At 46.1% G+C, this 23,865-nt stretch overlaps 1 protein-coding gene across 1 annotated transcript in view; it reads right to left on the reverse strand.

Annotated features, from left to right (window-relative positions):
• The window catches only part of LOC119410437 (activating signal cointegrator 1 complex subunit 3), a 63,731-nt gene that overhangs the window by 17,954 nt on the left and 21,912 nt on the right, over positions 1-23,865 (reverse strand). The window contains exons 2-3 of the mRNA XM_037677347.1: positions 11,374-11,485; positions 11,044-11,178 (exon numbers count right to left, since the gene is read on the reverse strand). Of these exons, the coding sequence (XP_037533275.1) occupies positions 11,044-11,178; positions 11,374-11,485 (247 nt within the window). The remainder of the gene's footprint in view (positions 1-11,043; positions 11,179-11,373; positions 11,486-23,865) is intronic.

The following is a 23,865-nucleotide window of genomic DNA, read 5'->3' on the forward strand; positions in this document are numbered from 1 at the left end:
CTTATTTTGTCTTGTTTTTGGTTAAGGGGGGAAGGGGAGGGAGGGGAAGAGGGGAGGGAGGGGGGAAAAGGGGGAAGGAAAAAAAAGAAAAAATTGGAGAAGTCATGTAAATTTTGTATAATGTATGTAATGTCAATTATATATTCTCCTGATAAATAAAAATTAAAAAAAAAAAAAAAAAATATTCATGGCTTTGCAGTAAGTTTCCATAAATATATATACCCATACCTACGCCTATATACATACATACATACATACACATGAATATACACTCACATACATATCTATATATCTACATATAAAGCCTACATAAGCATCCCTGCTTCTATTTGTGTGTGGTTGTGAGCATGCATAAGTGTATAAGGCTTCTCTAATAGAACATTTATTAGTAACTGTGAAGCAGCAGAGACCCGACCCCCAAGACCAGAGGTAGACGAAAAAGGGGGGACCAGAGCCCAAGAACCCAGGAGGGACCCCGACCGCGGAGCCCCCAGAGCCACCCACACAGGACGAACCACTCACCCACCCTCCAGAACGGACCACAGGGGAGAACCGGAAGATCCCCACCAGCAACCACATACAGTGACCCCCCGGGGCCAACAGCGACAAACTCATAGGCCTCCGTCGGCACCCGCCGCACCGATGTAGGTCCAGGTCCAGGCACCGAGGCCCGGGCACCGAGGACTCACACCACCCAGGCCAAGGCCTGACAGGGCCAGAGGACCCGAGCCCCACCAGGCAGACACCAGGCCGAGCCGACACACGCCCAAGCGCCCAGCCCCCGATACCAAGGGCCCCAAGCGCGCCGGCAGGCAAGGGCACACCCCACCAGGGGGGCCGCGCGATAGGGGCGCGATGCCAAGCACCCCCAGTTGTATCAAAGAGGGGGCAGTCCGAGTCTCGGCCTAACAAATACCCATTCATACACAGACACAATCACACTATCCCAACCTCAATCTCACATTCATTCACTCAAAGACATACAATAACGATACATTTCATTCTTATTCCCGATACACACTCTATACCCCCCAGGTCCAAGACATGTACCCGCCCTCTACAGGGGGCAGCCCATGCCCAAACCCAGGAGGTAAACCCATTCATTCTTGAGCGGAGAAGAGCCAATACCCCAGACCCGGCCCAGGCCATGCCCCGCCGACAGGACACCCCCCCACCATGAAGAGGACACGCCACCGACCACCCCCACACACCGCCAACAACCAAGCACGCACCCCCAGCCGACCACCCGCCAGGCCCCGGCAGCCACCCCGGCCAGCGGGCCAACCATGGCACCCAAGAGCCAAGCTCAGGGGGTCCAAACAACCCCAGGGAGAGCACAGGGAGAGCACAGCGCCAGCACCGCCCATGGCAACCCCCAGACCCTGAACCCCCACATAGTCCTGGTCAACACCCGTCATGAACTGAATCTTAAGAGAAGGTGGGTCATGCAGTGAGACAATGACCCAAAGCACACAAGTGGTTCTACCAAATAATGGTTCAAGAAGAATAAAGTTCATGTTTTGGAATGGCCAAGTCACAGTCCTGACCTTAATCCAATCCAGATGTTGTGGAAAGACCTAAAGCAGCAGTTAATGTGAGGAAACCACCAACATCCAGAGTTGAAGCTGTTCTGTACGGAGGAATGGGATAAAGGTCCTCTAAGCCGGTCTGTGCAGGACAGTTACCTGAAATGTTTAGTTGTAGTTATTGCTGCATGGGGGTTGGGGTGGGGTGTCACACCAGATACTGAAAGTAAAGGTTCACATACTATTACCGCTCACATACAGACCCTTTCCAAAAAATTAGAAAATCATGGAAAAGTTGTTTAAAATCCATAATACCGTTCAAAAAGTTAATCTTTAATAGATGATAGATTCAGGGCCCACAATTTAAACTATTTAAAGTATTTTTGTTTGTTTGTTTATTTTTACATAATTTGGGCTTCCAGCTCAAGAAACCCACGAAAACTGGATTTCAAAAAATTAGAATACTGTTAAGACATCAGCCCACACTTCTCAGTTTTTGCAGAAAAAAAAAAGAAATAAATTAGGATCACAACAAATCAATAAAAATATAGTACTTTCAAAACGCTATGTCAAGCTTCAATACGTTTCTCTAGTCCCCTGTCAACTTCAAAATTTTCACTAGAGCCTGATTTATGTTTGGACAGTTTTTGTCCTGTTGAGCTCTGAATTGTCATAAATAATAACCACATCCAAACCATCCACATGCCTGCTAGATCCCATCCCAACCAAACTGTTTAAAGAGGTATTTCCACTAATTAATGTCCACATTTTGGATCTACTTAATTTGTCTTTAATGGATGGTTATGTACCACAGCACTTTAAGGTTGCTGTAATTAAACCTTTACTTAAGAAGTCTGACCTTGATTCAGAAATTCTGGCCAACTATAGACCTATATCTAATTTAACTTTCATCTCAAAAATTCTAGAGAAAATAGTTGCAGGTCAGTTGCGTGAACATCTACAAAGAAATAATCTGTTTGAAGAGTTTCAGTCAGGGTTTAGAGCTCATCATAGCACAGAAACAGCACTAGTAAAAGTCACTAATGATATTCTCATGGCCTCAGACAATGGACTTGTGTCTATACTGGTCCTGTTAGACCTCAGTGCTGCATTTGATACAGTTGATCACAATATTTTACTACAGAGGCTTGAATATGATATTGGGATTACAGGAACAGCTCTAAAATGGTTTAAATCATATATATCTGATAGATTCCAGTTTGTAAATGTAAATATTAAATCTTCTTCATACACCAAAGTTAGTCATGGAGTTCCACAGGGCTCAGTGCTTGGGACAAGACTCTTTACTTTATATATGCTTCCATCCATCCATCCATCCATCCATCCATCCATCCATTTTCTTCTGCTCATCCAGGGTCGGGTCGCAGGGGCAGCTTAAGTAGTGTAGTGAAATGTGGGGGTCAGCTTAACTGAAGCTAGTTCAAGCACAAAGATAATTAATTATTTAATTACAACGGATTCTTTCTTTTTTGAGTTAAATTAATGCCATGTGACCGAGGCAACTGTGAGGATTGTTTAATCAGTGACATGAGACGCCATTTTCCTTTGACCCATCAGAATAAATGCGGTCATTTATTTAACAGAATCAAAATTTAACATCAAAACATGTACACATTGATTTGCTGATCTGGTTCTGATTAATAAAAACTTGGCACGCTTTACTAACAAGACAACAGAACATTTCTGAAGGCATCTAGATTGATTTACTGGCGAAATAGAAAGGTTTAAAGGAAGGAATGGAGAAGTTTAAAGTAGATGGATGGAGGAAGATGTATGTTGTTGACCAGAATTAGCACGCTTCTTCCAACACCAGCTCAACCCTCCGGTACACTTAGTGCGCAACACTCGTGACGTCTCTTTACCTTTGCAGATGAGGATCAGCTCTGGTATAGATGTCCCTATGCACGCTACCTTTCCAGCGTCTCCGGTTAAAGCGGCTAGTCATTGTCAGAAGTCGTGCGGTTTGCTCCGGTAAACAGAACAAGCTCCCTTCGAAGTTGTAGGCGTTACGCCCGAGTGAGTTCACAGCGAGGCGCTGTGACTCAGTCAGAGATTCCACTCAGAAGTGGAAGACTCCAAGAAGACCCCATGAAAGACTCTAGGAAGACTCCGGTCAAAGACTGACTAGTTCCAGGAAGTGTTGACTTTTAAAGAGTCCTCACTTCCGATCACTTGGTACTTCCTGATTGGTTGAAACAACCAACAGGGGGTGTTTCAGTGATGTCAGAGGGTTACTAAAAGTCAAGAGAGGCTGCAGGAATGTTTAAGAACGATTAGTACAGACAGAGAAATGTTATGGCGAAGTGAGACAATTGCAGATGCCAGTTGAAGTTATTTACCGTCTGCTAGGTTTAAAAACAAGACACTTCGTTCTAATAACTCGTTTTCTGACTGTCTCTGACTTTCGACCGACATCACTGACTTCTCATTCAGAAAGAAGATGAAAATGCATAATTATTTGTAAATAGACATTTAACTTGATTTCTAATTTAAATGAGGTTTAAAAATCATTAATACTGTTTCACAGTTGATTTAAAATGAGTGGTTCAATTCAACATTTAGAAATGGTATGAACTAACACACTTTGATTATCAAGATATTCTAAAATAGTAATGATAATAAAAAAAAGAAGAGTGTTCTTTCAATTGATTAATTCAGGATACAATTAAACAGTCTCTGGATGAGCTAATTTGTATTTCTGGATTAAAATTAATGAAATAACAGTTCCTGTCCCATGAAGGTCTTCAGAGACAGATTGTTGTCGGAGGCCTAGTTCACTACAGTAGGGAGGCCCAGACTTCCCTCTTCCCAGCCACTTGGGCCAGCTCCTCCGGGGAAATCCTGAGGCATTCCCAGGCTAGCCAAGAAACATAGTCCCTCCAGCGTGTCCTGGGTCTTCCACTGGGTCTCCTGCCGGTGGGACGTGCCCGGAACACCTCACCAGGGAGGCGTCCAGGAGGCATCCTAACTAGACGCCTGAGCCACCTCAACTGGCTCCTCTCGACGTGGAGAAGCAGCAGCTCTGATCTGAGTCCCTTCCGGATGATCGAGCTTCTCAACCTATCTCTAAGGGAGAGCCCAGACACCCTGCGGAGAAAACTCATTTTGGCCGCTTGTATCCAAAATCTCATTCTTTCGGTCACAACCCAAAGCTCATGACCATAGATGAGGGTAGGAACGTAGATCGATCGATAAATTGAGCTTCGCCATTTCTCTCAGCTCTCTCTTCACCACGACAGACCCGTACAGCACCCGCTTCACTGCAGACACTGCACCTATCCACCTATCGATCTCACACTCCATTTTTCCCCCTCATTTGTGAACAAGACCCCAAGATACTTGAACTCCTCCACTTGGGGCAGGACCTTCTCCCTGACCCGGAGAGGGCACTCTACCCTTTTCCGGCTCAAGACCATGGCCTCGGATTTGGAGGAACTGATCTTCATCCCGGCTATATCGCACTCGGCTGCGAACCACTCCAGCGAAAGCTGTAGATCACGATCTGATGAAGCCAACAGGACTACATTATCTGCAAAAAGCAGAGAAGCATTCCTAAGGCCACCAAAACGGATCCCCTCAACACCTTGGCTGCGCCTAGAAATTCTTTCCATAAAAGTTATGAACAGAATCGGTGACAAAGGGCAACCTTGGCGGAGTCCAACTAAGCCGGGAACGAGCCCGACTTACAGCAGGCAATGTGGACCAGGCTTTGACACCGGTCATACAGGGACCTAAAAGCCTGTATCAAAGGGCCTGGTACCCCATACTCCCAGAGTACCCCCCACAGGGTTCCCCGAGGGGCGTGGTCGAACGACTTCTCCAAGTCCACAAAGCACATGTAGACCGGTTGGGCAAACTCCCACACACCCTCCGGGACCCTGCTGAGAGTGTAGAGCTGGTCCAGTGTTCCACGACCAGGACAAAAACTGTAATGCTCCTCCTGAATCCGAGGTTTGACTATCCGACGGACCCTCCTCTCCAGAACCCCCGAATAGACCTTACCAGGGAGGCTTAAGAGAGTGATTCCCCTGTAGTTGGAACACACTCTACGGTCGCCCTTTTTGAATAGGGGGACCACCACCCCGGTCTGCCAATCCAGGGGAACTTCCCCCTATGTCCATGCAATATTGCAGAGTTACGTAAGCCAACACAACCCCACAACATCCAGAGCCTTAAGGAACTCTGGGTGAATCTCATCCACCCCTGGGGCCCTGCCACCGAGGAGCTTTTTAACCACCTCGGTGACCTCAGCACCAGAGATTGGAGGGCCCGACCCAGCGTCCCCAGGCTCCGCTTCCTCAGTGGAAGACGTGCCGGTGGGATTGAGGAGGTCTTCAAAGTATTCCGCCCACCGACCCACAACATCCCAAGTTGAGGTCAGCAGCACACCACTCCCACTATAAACAGTGTTGGTGGCGTACCGCTTCCCCCCCCCCCGAGACTCCGGATGGTGGACCAGAATCGCCTCGAAGCCGTGCGGAAGTCGTTCTCCATGGCCTCTCCGAACTCCTCCCATGCCCGAGTTTTTGCCTCAGCAACCACCCGAGCCGCATGTCGCTTGGACTGCCGGTACCCGTCAGCTGCTTCCGGGATCCCACAGGCCAAAAAGGCCCGATAGGACTCCTTCTTCAGCCTGACAGCATCCCTCACCGACGGTGTCCACCATCGGGTTCGAGGGTTGCCGCCGCGACAGGCACCGACAACCTTGCGGCAGCAGCTCTGGTAAGCCGCCTCGACAATAGAGGCACGAAACATGGTCCACTCAGACTCAATGTCCCCCACCTCCCTCGGAACATGTTCAAAGTTCTCCTGGAGGTGGGAGTTGAAACTCCGTCTCACTGGAGACTCTGCCAGATGTTCCCAGCAAACCCTCACAATACGTTTGGGTCTGCCAGGTCTGACCGGCATCCTCCCCCACCATCGGAGCCAACTCACCACCAGGTAGTGATCAGTTGACAACTCCGCCCCTCTCTTCACACGAGTGTCCAAGACATGTGGCCGCAGATCAGATGAGATGATGACAAAGTCAATCATCGAACTGCGGTCTAGGGTGTCCTGGTGCCAAGAGCACATATGGACACCCTTATGCTTGAACAAGGTGTTCGTTATTGACAATCCATGATGAGCACAGAAGTCCAACAACAGAACACCACTCTGGTTCAGATCAGGGGGGCCGTTCCTCCCAACCACACCCCTCCAGGTCTCACTGTCATTGCCCACATGAGCATTGAAGTCCCCCAGCAGAACAAGGGAGTCCCCAGGAGGTGCACTTTCCAGTACCCCCTCCAAAGACTCCAGAAAGGGTGGATAATCTGAACTGCCGTTTGGTGCATAAGCACAAACGACAGTCAGAACCCGTCCCCCCACACGTAGGCGGAGGGAGGCCACCCTCTCATTCACTGGGGTGAACCCCAACACACAGGCACCAAGTTGGGGGGCAATAAGTACAAAGTAAAGTAAAAAGTCTTCAGTTGATCCAAAATGCTACTGCCAGAGTTTTAACTGGAGTTACTGGGAGAGATCATATCTCTCCAGTTTTAGCTTCTCTCCATTGGCTCCCTGTCAAATCCAGAATAGAATTCAAAATCTTACTTCTAACCTACAAAGCTCTCAACAATCTAGCTCCATCTTATATTACATATCTTATTGTTCCATATTTTCCTAACAGACCACTTTGCTCTCAGGCTGCAGGTTTACTTGCAGTTCTAAGAGTTTCCAAAAACAGAATGGGAGGCAGATCTTTTAGTTATCAGGCTCCTTTCTTGTGGAACCAACTTCCAATCTCTGTCCGTGAGGCTGACACATTATCCAGTTTTAAATCTAGGCTCAAGACTTTCCTTTTTGCTAAATCCTATAGTTAGGGTCGGCTTGGGTTTCCTGAGCTGTTCCTTAGTTATGCTGCTATAGGCTTAGACTGCTAGAGGTCAAACTGACCACACTTTTCACTCTGCTACTGTCTTTACTTACACTGCTCAAACTGTTTTGTATTTGTAATTATTTTTTCTATCCTTAACATGTGTTTTTTTGTCTTTCAGATACACCTGGACCTACACATGGACCTATACCTGGACTTACCATTCTGTGTTTGTCTGTCTCTCCTTCCTGTTCTCTCAACCAGCCAGTCAAAGCAGATGGCTGCTTGTCCTGAGCCTGGTTCTGCTGGAGGTTTCTTCCTTTTAAAAGGGAGTTTTTCCTTTCCACTGTTGCCACTGTGCTTGCTCAGGATGGGAGACTGCAACAAAACCAAGATTCAACTTGTCTGCTGGGCTCCTTAGATAGAAAACTTTACTAATTGGCTTTTACGTATGTGGATGTTCCTGTAAAGTGCCCTGAGACAACTTTGTTGTGATTTGGCGCTATATAAATAAACTGAATTGAATTGAAGTGGTTGGGAATCCCTTTGATTCCCTTTGGGAATCACTGCCTCGATGCGACGTGGCATTGAGACAATCAGCCTGTGGCATTGACTGGGAGTTATGAAAGCCCAGATTTCCTTGATGCTTGCTGTCAGCTCTTCATTGTTGTTGGGTCTGGTGCCCCTCATGTAGGGCCGAGTACCGAACCGAGGTTCTTAAATGGCACCGACCGAACTGCACCAGTTGGTGTATGGATTGAAACGTCACTCGTTTTTCTGTGTCAAGTTTCGGTATTGGCTGTAATGTGTCACGTGGTTTCAGCACACAGGCAGGTAAAACGCAGACATATGACAAACAGACTACGTGTTTACACCCAGACTGTACAGAGCTGCCGCACCTAATCTATGTATAATGTATGTCTATGGTGCTGGTGACGCCCACAGACGGGGTTCACATGTGCAGCGTGTGTTGTCGAACGGCTTCAACAACACACAAGCAGAAAGTTGCTCCATGTTTCTCTGCAAGAAGACAGACAGACAGAAACCTCCCCCCTCCTCTCAGCGTTAGTCAGTCTGTGAGTGTTAAACGGACTGAATCAACATTCCACAGCCGGACTCGTCTTCATCAAAGAACTCCCGAGGACGGCTCTGTGTCTGTGTTTCAACTGGTAAGTTTACGTTTGTTAACGTTACTGCAGCTTAACACGTACATCGCGGTGAAATAACGCTAACTTTAAGATATTAGTGTGTAAATTTATTTTATCTACGTAGATAGCTAAACTCAGAAGCTAACTAAAGATTGACAGTAACAGATGAAGCTTGGCTTGTAAAATGTGCTCATCCATCCAGTCAGCTGCTTAAACAGTTCACCTAATGTTCACTGTTTATGTTTATCTTCTCCTCACAGGAGGTTCTGACCCAGATGTAAGGACAGACAGAAAAGCGAGGTGGGGGCCACAGGACAATCACAGACTGTTGTTAAAAGTTTGCTGTCTTTTCTACAATGGAGGCTGCATGGTGGAGGTAAGCTAAGCTGTAAAGGATATTGTTGACCAGTGGGACTCTCTCAGCCTAGTTAATGTTTTTTGAGCAATAATAACATAACCATGTTATTGTTGATGTTTTGTGTTCTCATGTCAATTAGGGAGATGATCAGAGCCCTAAACCCCAGAGAACCACAGAGAAGATTCAGGCAGAGACAAAGAGGTGCAGATGTCTGCATCACCCCTAACCTCAGTGAATCCAGTGACCTGTTGGTAGAATGTGAGGGACACTATGTCAGTGCTATCAAACTGACAACCAGGTATCTGTGTGTGCAACAATCATCATCCACACCCTCAGAGTGAACATGTTCAACTGCTGGAGACACCATCAGCCAGGAGTGGGCTTGTTTGTGTCCAAAGAAAGCAGACATGTTTCTGAAGAAAAACTGTTCAGTGAAAAGGTCCTCAGTGTGTAGCAGTGAGCATTAGACACTGACATGTCACTTGTTGTTTGCAACTGTTCTTTTGAGCTGGAAATTATTTGTTTATTTTAATGTAAAAAAAAAACTGCTTGGAATAGAAATACCAAAGTTAAAAAATAAAATTCACAATATGGACTGTAATGTGTAACATAATTTTATTCTTGTTAGAATTAATAGTAATTACAAAATTGGTACCGAAAAAAGAACCGTCCAGGAACCGACACCGAAGTGAAGGTACCGACACCGGTACAGATTTTTTTAGAAAGGTACCCAGCCCTACCCTCATGTTCCTCTTGAGAATACCCCATAGATTCTCAATGGGGTTTAGGTCCAGAGAGTTGTCTGGCCAGTCAATCACTGTGGCATGGGCATCAAACCAGGTTTTGGTGCTTCTGGCAGCATGGACAGGGGGCAGGTCCTGCTGGAAGATAAAATCTGCATCTCCATACAGATCCTCAACAGAAGGAATAATGAAGTTCTCTAAAACATTCTGGTAGACTGTTGCGGTGACCTTGGATTTAAGGAAGCAGAGTTTACCAACACCTGCACCAACCATTGCACCCCAAATCATGACTGACTGTGGATATTTCACACTGGACCTCAAGCAGTATGGACTCTGTTCCTCACCCTTCTTCCTCCAAACCCTTGGACCTTGATTTCTGAACGAAAGGCACACTTTACTTTCATCAAAAAAGAGGACAGAGAACCCGACAGTTGTAGCCCATCTCCCAGATGCGTTTGAATGTGGTGGTTTTTGAAGCTGTGACTCCCGCCTCATTCCACTCTTTCTGGCTCTCTGCCAGATTCTGGAATCTTCTCTGTTTTATAATCCACTGAAGCCCACGGTCATTTCCTTTGCTGGTTGGTGCATCTTCTTCTGCCACATTTTGCTCTTCCACTAGACTTTCCATTGATATGCTTGGACACAGCACTCTGTGAACAGCCAGCCTCCTTAGCTATGAACTTTTGTGGCTTACTCATCCTATGGAGGGTATCATTGATGGTCTTCTGGACAGTTGTTATGTCTGCAGTCTTCTCCATATTGAACCGAACTGAGACAATTGAACCGAACTGAAACAATTTAATGACACCTGGGGAAACCTGTGCAGGTGCTTTGAGTTTAGTAGATGATTAGTATGTCACACTCAAGTTTAAAACATTCATGTCCTGCAACATTTGGGCTGATGTCTTCACAATATTCTAATTTTTTTTAAATCCTGTTTTCGTGGGTTTCATGAGCTGGAAGCCTAAATTATGTAAAAATAAACAAATAAATATGTGAAATTGTTTAAATTGTGGGCCCTGAATCTATCATATATTAAAGATTAACTTTTTGAATGGAATTATGGAAGTTAAACAACTTTTCTATGATATTCTAATTTTTTAGAAAGGGTCTGGATATATAGTATTGGATCATTTTCCTCAACAAATAAATGACCATGTATAATATTTTTGTTTAACTGGCTTCTCTTTATCTCCTTTTAGGACTTGTGTGAAAATATGATGATGTTTTAGGTCATATTTATGCAAAAATATAGAAAATTATAAAGACCACAAACTTTCAAGCACCTCTATTGATTGTGCAGCACAGATTTAAAAGTATCTTGAATATATCATCATGTCCTTTGTGCAGAGACTGAATGGTGTGCAACAGAGTGTAAACTTGTAAAACTCACTGTGAGGACAGACAGCAGCTCGTGGATTGGCAGCTCTGCCTTCAGCCGCTCCTTAAACATCCGGATGGTCTGATGTTTCAGGTAGTAATAGGAGGAGATGTGACCATATGTCAGTGGCTCAATGCTTCGATCATCCTACAACATTCATGGAAAATACATTTTAGCAAACAATTGTGGAGTAAAACCAGCGAACAAAACACAACATACACACACATGCACACACATGCACGCACACCCCACACACACACATACACACACCCCCACACACCCACCCACACACACACACACACACACACACACACACACACACACGCACACACGCACACACACCTCTTTGATCTCAATGCAGTAAGAACACTCCAGGTCCCGAAAGCTTCTCTCCACCAAGTTGGACAGATATTTGTTTATGGACTCATGGCTGATGTCTTCTAGACTGTAGTAACTGAGAAACACAAAACAGCCACCATAAAATTAAAAAATACCACTGCTCCAAACTAACACAAGATTCTGGTGGAACAACATGAGCTCTAGTTGGGTTAAAGAGAACATCAGTGTATTTGTGGTGTGCTCCAGCTGAAGAGCTAATGGTCCTGACAGCTAATCATTAGGAGGATGGAGACATGGAACCTGTTTTACTTGTTCTGCATCATCCACAACATTACATACATAACACTATGATCACTAGACAATACAGAAGTACCAACAGAACAGACAAATAACACAAAAACTTGAGAATTACTTTTTTTTTTCCCACTTTGGAGTGGGAATCAGTTTGTTTGGTGGCTCCTCAGATTGAAGAAGCCCTCAGGATGAAGGACAAAACTTCTCAGCAATAAAAATAAACCATCCAGATGACCTGACTGAACATTGTTGGATTTTATATCTAGATTACTGAGCATGAACTTTGGTGTTTTGAACCACTTTGGCATTACTGTCTCAGAGGAGTTGACGGGGGAGAGGGTGGACCCCGGATGCCATCTTAGCACAAGCAAACTGTTTTTTTCCCACTATAGAGTATGCTATCCTGATACATGTTCAATAATCCAGGTAGACAAATCTAAAAAAAAGTTAAGTCTGGTCCTCTGGACATTCAAAAAAAAAAAAAAAAAGTAGAAACGTTTCGTATTTCATCCGAAAGACTTCTTCAGTCTGAGGTGCTGTATTAAGCTCAGTCTTATAAACAGCACCTTCTTGTAGTGGATCAACCAGTTTGCTGCTGACAGCCAAAACTAGCTGCTCACATGATCAAGGAGGACCATAAGCCCAATGTTGGATCATTAGCACACTGGATGGCTGTTTACTATTCACAGAGGGCTGAGTGATACTAGCAATAACAGCATTGTAAGAGGGGGACAGTTGAACGCGGAGGCCTCCACCCCTGTTTAATGATGGATGGTTTCTTTTCACAAAGATGGCCTCCTTTACTCCTCTCTCAAACCATCGTTCCTCTCTGTCCAGGATGTGCACATCATCCCTGAAAGAGTGACCGCTGGCCTGGAGATGATTGTAGACTGCAGAGTCCTGGCCTGATGATGTTGATCTTATGTGCTGGGCCATCCTTTTGGCCAGTGGCTGTTTAGTTTCCCCGATGTAAGACTGATCACAGCCCTCCTGACACTGAACAGCATACACAATATTACTCTGTTTGTGCTGGGGGACTGGATCTTTGGGATGAACCAGTCTTTAACATATTTTGGGGTTTAAAAGCCACTGGGACGTTGTGTTTAGAAAATAAATGTCTCACGTTTCTCTGATACTCCCGCAACATACGGAATGACCACTGGTCTGGGACTGGGTTTCTCCGTTTCACCTGATGGCCGACTGGAGTCCTGTTTGGGTTTCTTCTCTGCTTTCAGGAAGGCCCAATTAGGATATCCACATTGCTCTAGAGCCTGTCTTGTGTGGGATTTTTCCTTCTGCCTGGCTCCTGAGTTAAGCCCCCAGTATACTGCCGCGTACATCCATACGCAGAGGTACGCACGTATGTACGCAGAGGTACGAGCGTACCCCCCAGGGCATGTCCGTGCAAAGCTCAAATTTTTACGGCCACATACGCGTACGCGGTGTCTCACAATAAACTGCCCAGCGACGGACTGTTTTGTATGCAACACCAATGTATTAAATTCCACTTCTTCATCTCTGATCTGGCCTTTTCTCTTGTTTTTTTTGCCAAGAGGCAAGTGATCTCTTCCTCTTCCGTTGATGCCATGACTGAAATTGTGAGAAATGAAGGAATTTGTCACGAGCGAGGTCTGTGCCGGCGGGCGCAGGTTGGTGGACAGGTGGCCTGGCTGCTCCTGGGTGGGTTTGTGGTGGGTGCGGGTTCGGGGTTCTGGGAGAGTGTCGCTCCCGGGCTGGGGTCCCGGCTTGATCCGGGGGTCTCGGGTCTTGGCGGGTATGTTGTCAGGGTCTTGGGCCGGTGCATGCGCAAGCGCCCGGCCCTGGATTTGTTGCCTCTGCCGTGGGGGAGGGGGGGGACGGGTGGACTCAGCCTGGGTGTCTTCCTGCCTGGCTGTCTTCCTGCCTGGCTGTGGCTGCGGTCTGGTGCTTGGCTGGGGTTCTGGGCTGTGGGGGGGTGGGCTTTTGCTCGGGTGGCTCTGCACTGCTGGCCCGGGGGTGTCTGGGCGTGTGCCCTCCCTTGCGTGGGGTGCTCTCATTGTGGCTGTTGCTATGGTGGACTGGTCGGTCCTTTTGTGGGCGTGGGGGTGCGCTCTCGTTCATCGTGGTGCGCTGTCTGCGGCTGTTCAGGCACTCCTGGCTGATTGTCGCTGCTGGAGTTTGGTGGCTTCTTTGGTTGGGGGTCTGGAAGATCTCAGGGGGGCTTGGGTCGCTGGCCCGGGTTCTGGTCAGTCCTCGGGGATATGTGCTGGTCCGTGGCCTGGGTCCCTGGTGGTGCGGCTGCCTCCTACTCCTGGACGGATGCACTGGAGCCTCCCTCCCCTGGTGAATCTCGGAGAATGGGGGTGCATATTGGGGTCAATGGGGGAGCTGGCCCCCTGGGAGGGCATTGCCACCTCAGTTGTTCCTCCTCATTTCGACGTCTTCCTCCACCCACTCCATCACACCACCACTCAAGCAGGGCCTTGGGGTTCAGGTGCACTACTGAGCTGCGGGGAGGATCCTCCATCTCCGTGGTTCATGGAGACCTGGGCCCCAATTTTATCAAACAATCTAGACACTCGCATATAACATTCTCACAACACATGCATATATAGGGTCTGGAGTGGGCACATGGTGGCATATAGGTGGTGGGATGTGTAATCATCCTCACCTCTGGGACCTGTGCCCACTCTCATATGTAGCATGTAGACATTTAGGGTTCTGGGAAAGGGTTGGGGGGGTGAACGGGCACTGCCTGCTCTCTGGGGAGGGGGTGGGTCTGTGCCAGTCGCCACCTCATCCCCTCCATTTTAAACGCACTATATAACAACATGCATCAACATCTTATTTGAGTGGGGGGAAGGAGGAGTTGGGTCTTCCAGTTTTTCTTAAACCCTCATTCTACATCTGACATTTGGGGTCTGGGGGGGTGTAGGATGCCTGGTTGGGGGTCTGGGCTGTGGGTGGGTATTGGACCTTTGGGGGCGATTGGGGGTGGGGCTGGTGCTCCGGTTCTCCCTGGATTGTTTGGATCCTTTGATCAGGGTTCCTGGTTCTTATGGCCAGCCCTTTGGCTGGGGTGGCTGCCGGGTTCTGGCGGGAGGTCAGCTGTGGTTGTGTGGTCATTGGTAGTACGTGGCGGCGATCAGGGGCGTGGCTTCACTTCGATGGAGTGCTGGCTGGTTGGCCTGATGTGACATTCACGGTGCGGGGTGCTGTGTGTGTGGTGGTGGTGGTGGTGGGGGGGGGTGCATGGGTGGCGTGCCGGGGCTTCTCCGGGCCTGTGGTGTGGTGCTTTAGGGATCCATTGGTGCGCTGGGCCAGCCTTCCTCGGCTGCTGCTCCCTGCTGCTCTAGCCGCCGGCCTGGGGCCAGCTTGCGGTCACTGTTGGGCAGGAGGGGCGCATGGACGGCCCAACAGAGGCTCTGTCGGGCTGTCTCTGTGTGCCTGTTTGTCTCAGGTTGGGTTTTGGGTGCCCCCCCCTCTCTTGGACCAGTTTTGGCCCCCCATTTGGTGGGTCGTGCTCCACTCCGGTGGTGGGCCCCCCTGCCGCCGGTGCATTGGCGGCTCTCAGCAGCTGGGGCTGGGTGGTGGGGTATGTGTGGGCCCGCCCTGGTGGCTGCCTGCGGGGGCCTGGGTGCCCTGGCTTTGTCGGGCCTCTGTTGGGGGGTGGTATGACCTCGGGACTCGGGGCTTGGTGTCCATGGTCGGATCCACTCTGGAGGGGCGGGTTGCCGGCGGGGCCTGTTGACTCGTCGCTACGGCCTCCTGGGGGTTTCTGCATTGTGGTTGCTGGGGATCGCCCAGGGCTTCCCTTTGCTTCTCTCTCTGGGGGGTGAGGGTGTCCCTGTTCGGGGACTACCGGAGTTCCGGGCTTGGGGGCCGCTGTTTGTCTGTGGTTCCGGTCTTCCCTGTGTTACCTTCGTGTCCTGTGGGGACAGGTTTATGGGTCCCCACATCCACTATTGAACATTTTTATGGAGAAACCTTATAGTGATAAGCATGCTCAAACAGGGGTTTAGATTCAAGTGTTTATCAGATACACACTCAGTTGGGTTGTGGTGGCCATCAAATATATATTGTATTACCAAGTAATGTATAAAATACTTTCTAATGATATTTATAACTATCATTACATAAGTTGTTTGTTGTTGTGGTTTCTTGGTTTTGTCGTTTTTTTTCTCTTTCCGCAGGTCTAGAGGCAGACTTCAATGATGTTGATTTGTGTTCTCTTTATCCCTCTCTCTCTCCTCTATTCCTATCTCCTTCTTTACATTTTAACTCTTCTCCCACTTTTCTGCTTTGTTATCTTCTTTGTTTTCCGTCCCCATGTCCATTACATCTGAAACAAACCCAAAGCATATTCTAATAAAATTTAATTTATATATCAAGTGGAGCATTAAGGCCAGCCATAATGCTCTGCTTGTGAAAGCAAATCTGTTGGGCATCACTTTGACACTCAGACAATAATTCTAAGTGTCACAATGCCAGACAGGACAAGGGGAAAGAAAAACAAACAAACAAACAAAAAAAAAACAATAAACTGCCCAGCGACGGACTGTTTTGTATGCGACACCAATGTATTAAATTCCCCTTCTTCATCTCTGATCTGGCCTTTTCTTTTGGTTTTTGCCAAGAGGTAAGTGATCTCTTCCTCTTCTGTTGATGCCATGACTGAAATGGTGTGAAATGAAGGAATTTGTCACGAGCGAATTAAACTCAGGTCCAGCGTGGCTGCGGGAGGGTCTGGAGATTTCCTGGTGTGCTGGTCTGATGTGTGGGCTGTAGAGTCAGCGCTCCCTGTTTTTTTTTTTTTTTTTAAGATCTTTTTATTAACAACATATAAACACAGAACACCCCTGTGGCTGAGGCTGCCAGCGCTCTTTTTTTTTTTTTTTCAGACCTCTCAATCAATTCAGTAGGCATGTCTGCAAATGACCAATAAGCAACCTCAATTTGTCCCGAAGGTAAACCTTGTCTGTGAAGCTGCTCTGCAGCTGCTCAGGGTGTATGCTGGAGTACAAAGTCTGAACCCTCTGCGTACAGTACACGCATACGTATGTGTGAACGGACGTACACGGCAATATACTGGGGGCTTTAGTGGGGACGCTGTCTGCTCTGTGGTACAGAACCTGATGACTCCTAACTTGTGCTCCAAATGGACTTTACTTATATAGCGCTTTACTATCTTATTTCAAGATACTCAAAGCGCTTTACACTATCCTCCTTTACCCATTCACACAGCACTCTACTAGATCTCTACAAAGCTAACTGAACAAATCATTCTAAAAAGACTAATCAGAGCTTTATCACATTCATACACTTATGGGACACACATCAGAGGCTATGAGGGGTTCAGTGTCTTGCCCAGGGCCACTTCAGCATGTGACTGCTGGTGGATTCGAACCCCCAACTCTCGCATTGGAGGATGACTGCTCTAACTACTCAGCCACAGCCGCTCCAAGGGGTGATGGGAGTCAAACAGCAAATACTGGTCTGTGTGGGTGGGTTTGCGATACACCTCAGTTTGCAAATGTCCTCTATCAGAGACTGAGACCTCACAGTCCAAGAAAGCCAACCTGCCATTTTTTTACATCTTCTCATGTGAACTTGATGTATTTATCCACAGAGTTGATGTGGTCAGTAAAATGTTGGACTTCCTGAGATTTGATTTTAACCCAGGTGTCATCAACATACATGAACCTGAACCAATGACTTGGTCAAGTCAAGTCAAGTCATCTTTATTTGTAGAGCACAATTTAAAACATAAACTGTTATCAAAGTGCTTGGTGGTGCCCCTGAAAAGGATGTCATGGATCTCTTTTCTACCTCCTCCATGTTTAGGTTGGCAACAATAGGAGAAACTGGAGACCCCATAGCACACCCATTGTTGTGGATAGGTGCAGCGCGGGATCACGTGGTGTTGGTAGTGATTATAGATCACCTGTTGCTCACTTGGGGAATATTTGGCGAGTGGGTGATGGGGGAAGTCTACTTTTGCTGACCGCTTTAAGCATGTATGGATTTTGTCTTTGAACACTGTTTAAACCAGCGGATGCGTTTTAATGATGCTTTTGGACACGGATGATTGTAAATTCACTGACGTTCTGCATGACAATAAAATCAAATGGATGTAAGATCTGATCAGCTGGCGCGTCAACAAATGATTCTCCTACTCAGCTGCTCAGCGACTCTCTATGACAGTCGCTAACACCCATGTTTCTGCCTATAATATTGCTCCCCATATGTGAAGTAGGTTGACTGCAGGCACAGTTTCAAGAGTTGACACAGTTGTTCTGTGGAAAGCGTGGTCCTGCTGCTCAGAGTGGTGTCTGATTTTAATTTTAAACTGACCACCTCTACTGCCTCATCAACAGGAATGCATGTAAAGAGTGATGTGACATCAAAAGAGACCATTGTTTCATCAGTCTCCATGATGACATCCCTCATCTTATCCACAAAGTCCATGGTGTTTTGTATGTGGTGTTCTGAGCTGTCAACTAAAGGGATGAGTACAGATGACAGATATTTGGAAACATTGTAAGTGACAAAGTTAATCATGCTAACAATTGGTCTTAAAGCTACACCTTGTGGATTTTAGGTAAACCATACAGATTAGGAGTGAACTCCACTGGGTACAGTCTGTGGTACAGAATATGGTCAATAACTTAGTCCTGTTCCAAAAATTTCAGGCAATCTATCAACTTCTTCTTGTAGCCACTTCCTGAATCTCTTTTCAGTAGCTCATTGTGGATAGTAGATAGTGGACATGCTTTCTAAGTGGGTGGAAACTTTCCCCACTAAACATGCAAACAGTAACTCAGTGGCGAAGGCATTGCTATCTGAAATTATTCCAAGATGGGAGATCCCAAAAAAATCACTAGTAATAATGGGACATATTTTGTTAACAAAACCTTATCTGATCGCTGAAGTCCTAGGTTTTGATTTAAGGACACACTGTTCCTATCATCCTCAATCGTCTATGGAGACCCCACAGCACATTCATGTTTGTGCCTATAATATTGGCTACCATATGTTAAGTAGGTTGACTGGGACGAGACAGCCCCTGGTTTACTCCAGGGCTAGCTGACCTCCTGCACAGGAGAGATCATCTTTGGGCCACAGCGAGAAAATCTGACTCAGACACTGATTGGTTCAGTTTTCGACAGATGAGGAATAAATGCACAACTGCTGTCAAAGCAGCAAAACACAGCTATTTCTTATCTCAGACCTCCAAAAATCTAAATGACCCTAACAGATTCTGGAAAACCATCAAATCTCTCTCAGGCACCCCCCAATCATCTGACCTCCCATCACAACTTCTCGTTAACTCTGTCCCTGTGTCAAATAAGCATGAGATCCTGAACTGTTTCAACAAACCCCAAAAAAGTTCAATCTGGTCCTCTGGACATTCAAAAAAACAAAAAACAAAACAAAGCAAAAAAATATAGAAACGTTTCGTCTCTCATCCGAGAGACTTCTTCAGTCTGAGGTGCTGTATTCAGCTCAGTCTCTTAAATAGCACCTTCTCAGAGTGGATCAACCAGTTTTGCTGCTGACAACCAAAACCAGCTGATCACATGCTCAAGAAGGACCATCAGCCTAACAATGGATCATTAGCACATTGATGGCTGTTTACTATTCACAGGGGGTTGAGTGATACTAGCAATCACAGCATTGTAAGAGGGGGACAATTGAACACATAGGCCTCCACCCCTGTTTAACGATGGACGATTTCTTTTCACAAAGATGGCCTCCTTTACTCTTCTCTCAAAACATCGTTCCTCTCTATCCAGGATGTGATTATCTTCATCCCTGAAAGATTGACCGCTGGCCTGGAGATGAGTGTAGACCACAGAGTCCTGGCCTGATGATGTTGATCTTCTGTGCTGGGCCATCCTTTTGGCCAGTGGCTGTTTAGTTTCCCCGATGTAAGACTGATCACAGCCCTCCTGACACTGAACAGCATACGCAACATTACTCTGTTTGTGCCGGGGGACTGGATCTTTGGGATGAACCAGTCTTTGCCGTAATGTATTTTGGGGTTTAAAAGCCACTGGGACGTTATGTTTAGAAAATAAACGTCTCAGTTTCTCTGATACTCCCTCAACATATGGAATGACCACTGGTCTGGGTCTGGGTTCCTCCTTTTCACCTGATGGCTGACTGGAGTCCTGTTTGGGTTTCTTCTCTGCTTTCAGGAAGGCCCAGTTAGGATATCCACATTGCTCCAGAGCCTGTCTTGTGTGGGATTTCTCCTTCTGCCTGGCTCCTGAGTTAGTGGGGACGCTGTCTGCTCTGTGATACAGAGTCCTGATGACTCCTAACTTGTGCTCCAAAGGGTGATGGGAGTCTAACTGCAAATACTGGTCTGTGTCGGTGGGTTTGCGGTACACCTCAGTTTGCAAATATCCTCTATCAGAGACTGAGACCTCACAGTCCAAGAAAGCCAACTTGCCATTTTTTTCATCTTCTCATGTGAACTTGATGTATTTATCCACAGAGTTGATGTGGTCAGTGAAATGTTGAACTTCCTGAGATTTGATTTTAACCCAGGTGTCGTCAACATACCTGAACCAATGACTTGGTGGTGTCCCTGAAAAGGACGTCAAGGCTCTCTTTTCTACCTCCTCCATGTACAGGTTAGCAACAATAGGAGAAACTGGAGACCCCATAGCACACCCATGTTTCTGCCTATAATATTGCTCCCCATATGTGAAGTAGGTTGACTGCAAGCACAGTTTCAAGAGTTGACACAGTTGTTCTGTGGAAAGCGTGGTCCTGCTGCTCAGAGTGGTGTCTGATTTTAATTTTAAACTGACCACCTCTACTGCATCATCAACAGGAATGCACGTAAAGAGTGATATGACATCAAAAGAGACCATTGTTTCATCAGTCTCCATGATGACATCCCTCACCTTATCCACAAAGTCCATGGTGTTCTGTATGTGGTGTTCTGAGCTGCCAACTAAAGGGATGAGTACAGACGCCAGATATTTGGAAACAATGTAAGTGACAAAGTTAATCATGCCAACAATTGGTCTTGATTGGTACACCTTGTTTGTGGATTTTAGGTAAACCATACAGAAGAGGTGTGGACTCCCCTGGGTACAGTCTGTGGTACAGAAAACGGTCAATAGCCTTGTCCTGCTCCAAAATTTTCAGGTGTAGTATGAACATATGCTGATATATTCATAGATTAAATGGATTCTTTCATTTTTCTGGACTGTATAATGACGTGCATCTGAATTTAATAAAATGTGGACGTGAGACGTTAATTATCTTTGACTCACCAACGACAGTGGGTCATTTATTAACAGAATCAAGTTTAACACATCACACATTTACATTAATTGGCAAAAATTGAAAATAACAACATCTTATTTAGCAAGTTTACAAGGAAGTAAACAATACGGCGATTGTTTTCTCACTTCCAGCAGTACGACATTGACCACACGGCGGTGATTGAAAAACTTTGCTTCAGACATTTCTAAAAATATCTGTAATGATTTTTAGCAGATAGAAGAATTTTAAAGATGGGAAATGAAGTTTAAGTTGAGAGAGATGTGTGAGGGAATTTGTCTGTCCTAACCAGAACCAGCACGCTCCTTCTTTTCCAGCTTGGCCCAACGGTACGCTTTGGTTGAGATCGACTCTTTTACCTTTGCAGATGATAGTTTCAGCGTTGGTGTAGAGCTCTCCTTTCAGCTCTTTCAGCGTCTCCGTAAGAACAGCTAAACCTCGGGAGTCGTGAGATCATCCAGAACAGACATTTCATAATTCCCAGATCTTCTCTCGTTCAGCTTGATTTTTCTTCCTCCAGCATCCTGAATTCCAGCCTTCATGAACTCTGGAATTGCTGTTAACTAGGAAGTGGAACCTCTTGCAGCACTCTCCATCATCAGCTGACTCCGTTGAACTAGGAAGTACCAACATTTAAAGAAAGCTCTATTTCCGGTTCATTTGGGAGTTTCTGATTGGTCGATGGACCAAAACAGAGGTGTGTTTTGTGATGTAAGGTGTTATGAAAAGTCAAGGAAAAAGATTAAGATTGTTTAAGAACAGACAAAAGATATTATGAAGAACTTCAGACTTCGTGGCGTCAATTCTCTAGTATCTTGCTGTAAAAGTTAAACATGACATTTCTTTTTCAGTAAACTTGCAGTTGACCGAAACTTGAACTTTGACCAACTTACACACTTGCTCATTGAAGACAGAAAATCAGACTATGCATCATTAACCTGATTTCTTCTTTGAATGAGGATTAAAAATCGTTATTACTGTTTCACAGTTGATTTAAAAATGAGTAGTTCACTTCAACATTTAAACATTGTTTGAACTAACACAATTTGATTATCAAACATTTGTAAAATAGTAATGATAATCGAAAGTAGTCTTCTTTCACTTGATTAATTTAAGAAAGAAAGTCTCAGGATGGGTCAACCTGTATTTCTGGATGCAAATCAATGAAATGACAAGTTCTGTCCCATAAGGTGCCTAAGGTCAAGGTTTTGACATCAGGCCTAGTTCACTACACAGGCAATCTATCAATTTCTTCTTGTAACCACTTCCTGGATCTCTTTTCAGATGTTCATAAGTGTTTAAGTCACTAAGGAGTGTCATAACTTTCTCATGATAGTCTTTCTGGTTCAAAATCACTGTGCAACACACTGTGTGTTCATCAACTCTGTGGATAAATACATCAAGTTCACACGAGAAGATGAAAAAAATGGCAAATTGGCTTTCTTGGACTGTGAGGTCTCAGTCTCTGATAGAGGACATTTGCAAACTGAGGTGTACCGCAAACCCACCGACACAGACCAGTATTTGCAGTTTGACTCCCATCACCCTTTGGAGCACAAGTTAGGAGTCATCAGGACTCTGTATCACAGAGCAGACAGCGTCCCCACTAGCTCAGGAGCCAGGTATCAGTCTGTCTTCTGTAGAGCAGGTCATGTGCAGCTTTAAACCTTCTGGTTCCCCCTTTGATGTGGTCGCCCCTCGACTACTAAAGGAGGTTTTTCCTACTCTAGGTACGTCCATTCTTGATATAGTAAACAGTAGTTTATCCACTGGCGTGGTGCCAAAATACTTTAAACACGCTGCCGTCCAGCCTCTCCTGATAAAACCAAACGTTGACCCCACAGTCGTTTCCAACTACCGGCCTGTCTCCAAACTCCCATTAGTTTCTAAAATACTGGAGAAAATAGCTGTGTCCCAGTGCTTCCTGGAAGATCACGCCATCTTAGAGCTATTCCAATCTGGCTTTAAACCTCTCCACAGCACTGAAACTGCCCTATTAAAGGTTTGTAATGACATCTTCATATCCACAGATACCGGTGATTCTGTGCTGCTTGTCCTATTGGACCTCACAGCTGCCTTTGACACCATCGACCATGAGATCCTCATTGCTAGGATGGAGCAGTGGGTGGGCATCACAGGGTCAGCCCTCAATTGGTTCAGATCCTACCTCGCTGACAGATCTCTTTGTGTCTCCATAAAGGATTTTAGTTCTGCAGCGACAGAGCTTAAATGGGGGGTTCTGCAGGGGTCCATCCTGGGTCCCCTCCTATTCTCTTTATACCTGCTGCCACTTGGTGCTATTTTCCAGAAACACAACATACCCTTCCACTTCTACGCCAATGACTGTCAAATTTACTTCCCCCTAAGACACAATGGTACATGCTCTATTCAACCTCTGCTCTACTGCCTGGCTGACATCAGGGACTGGATGGCTTTAAACTTCTTGAGTTTCAATGAAAAGAACTCTGAAGTCATGTTGTTCCCTCTCAACGACACGATGACAAACCACTGCATCGACCTTTCCGCTCTAACCGTCAGAAAAACAAAGAGTCACTAATCTGGGCGTGATAATGGACCCTTCCCTGAAACTTAACAATCATGTAAACATGATCATTAAATCATGCTTCTTCCAACTGAGGCGGCTGTCTAAACTGAAGCCCATATTGTCCAAAAATAACCTGGAGACAGTAATACATGCATTCATTACATCTAGGCTTGACTACTGTAATTCGCTCCTCTTTGGTATCAGTCAGACCTCCATTGCACGACTACAACTGGTCCAGAATGCAGCAGCCCAATTTTTAACCAGTACAGGCAAAAGAGAGCACATTACACCAGTTTTGGCCTCACTGCACTGGTTACCGGTTCACTTTCGAATCCAGTTCAAAATACTCATGTATGTCTACAAATCGCTGAACA

This window comes from Nematolebias whitei, chromosome 5 (genome assembly GCF_014905685.2).
Source record: "Nematolebias whitei isolate Nwh7 chromosome 5, NemWhi1, whole genome shotgun sequence".
NCBI lineage: Eukaryota > Metazoa > Chordata > Actinopteri > Cyprinodontiformes > Rivulidae > Nematolebias > Nematolebias whitei.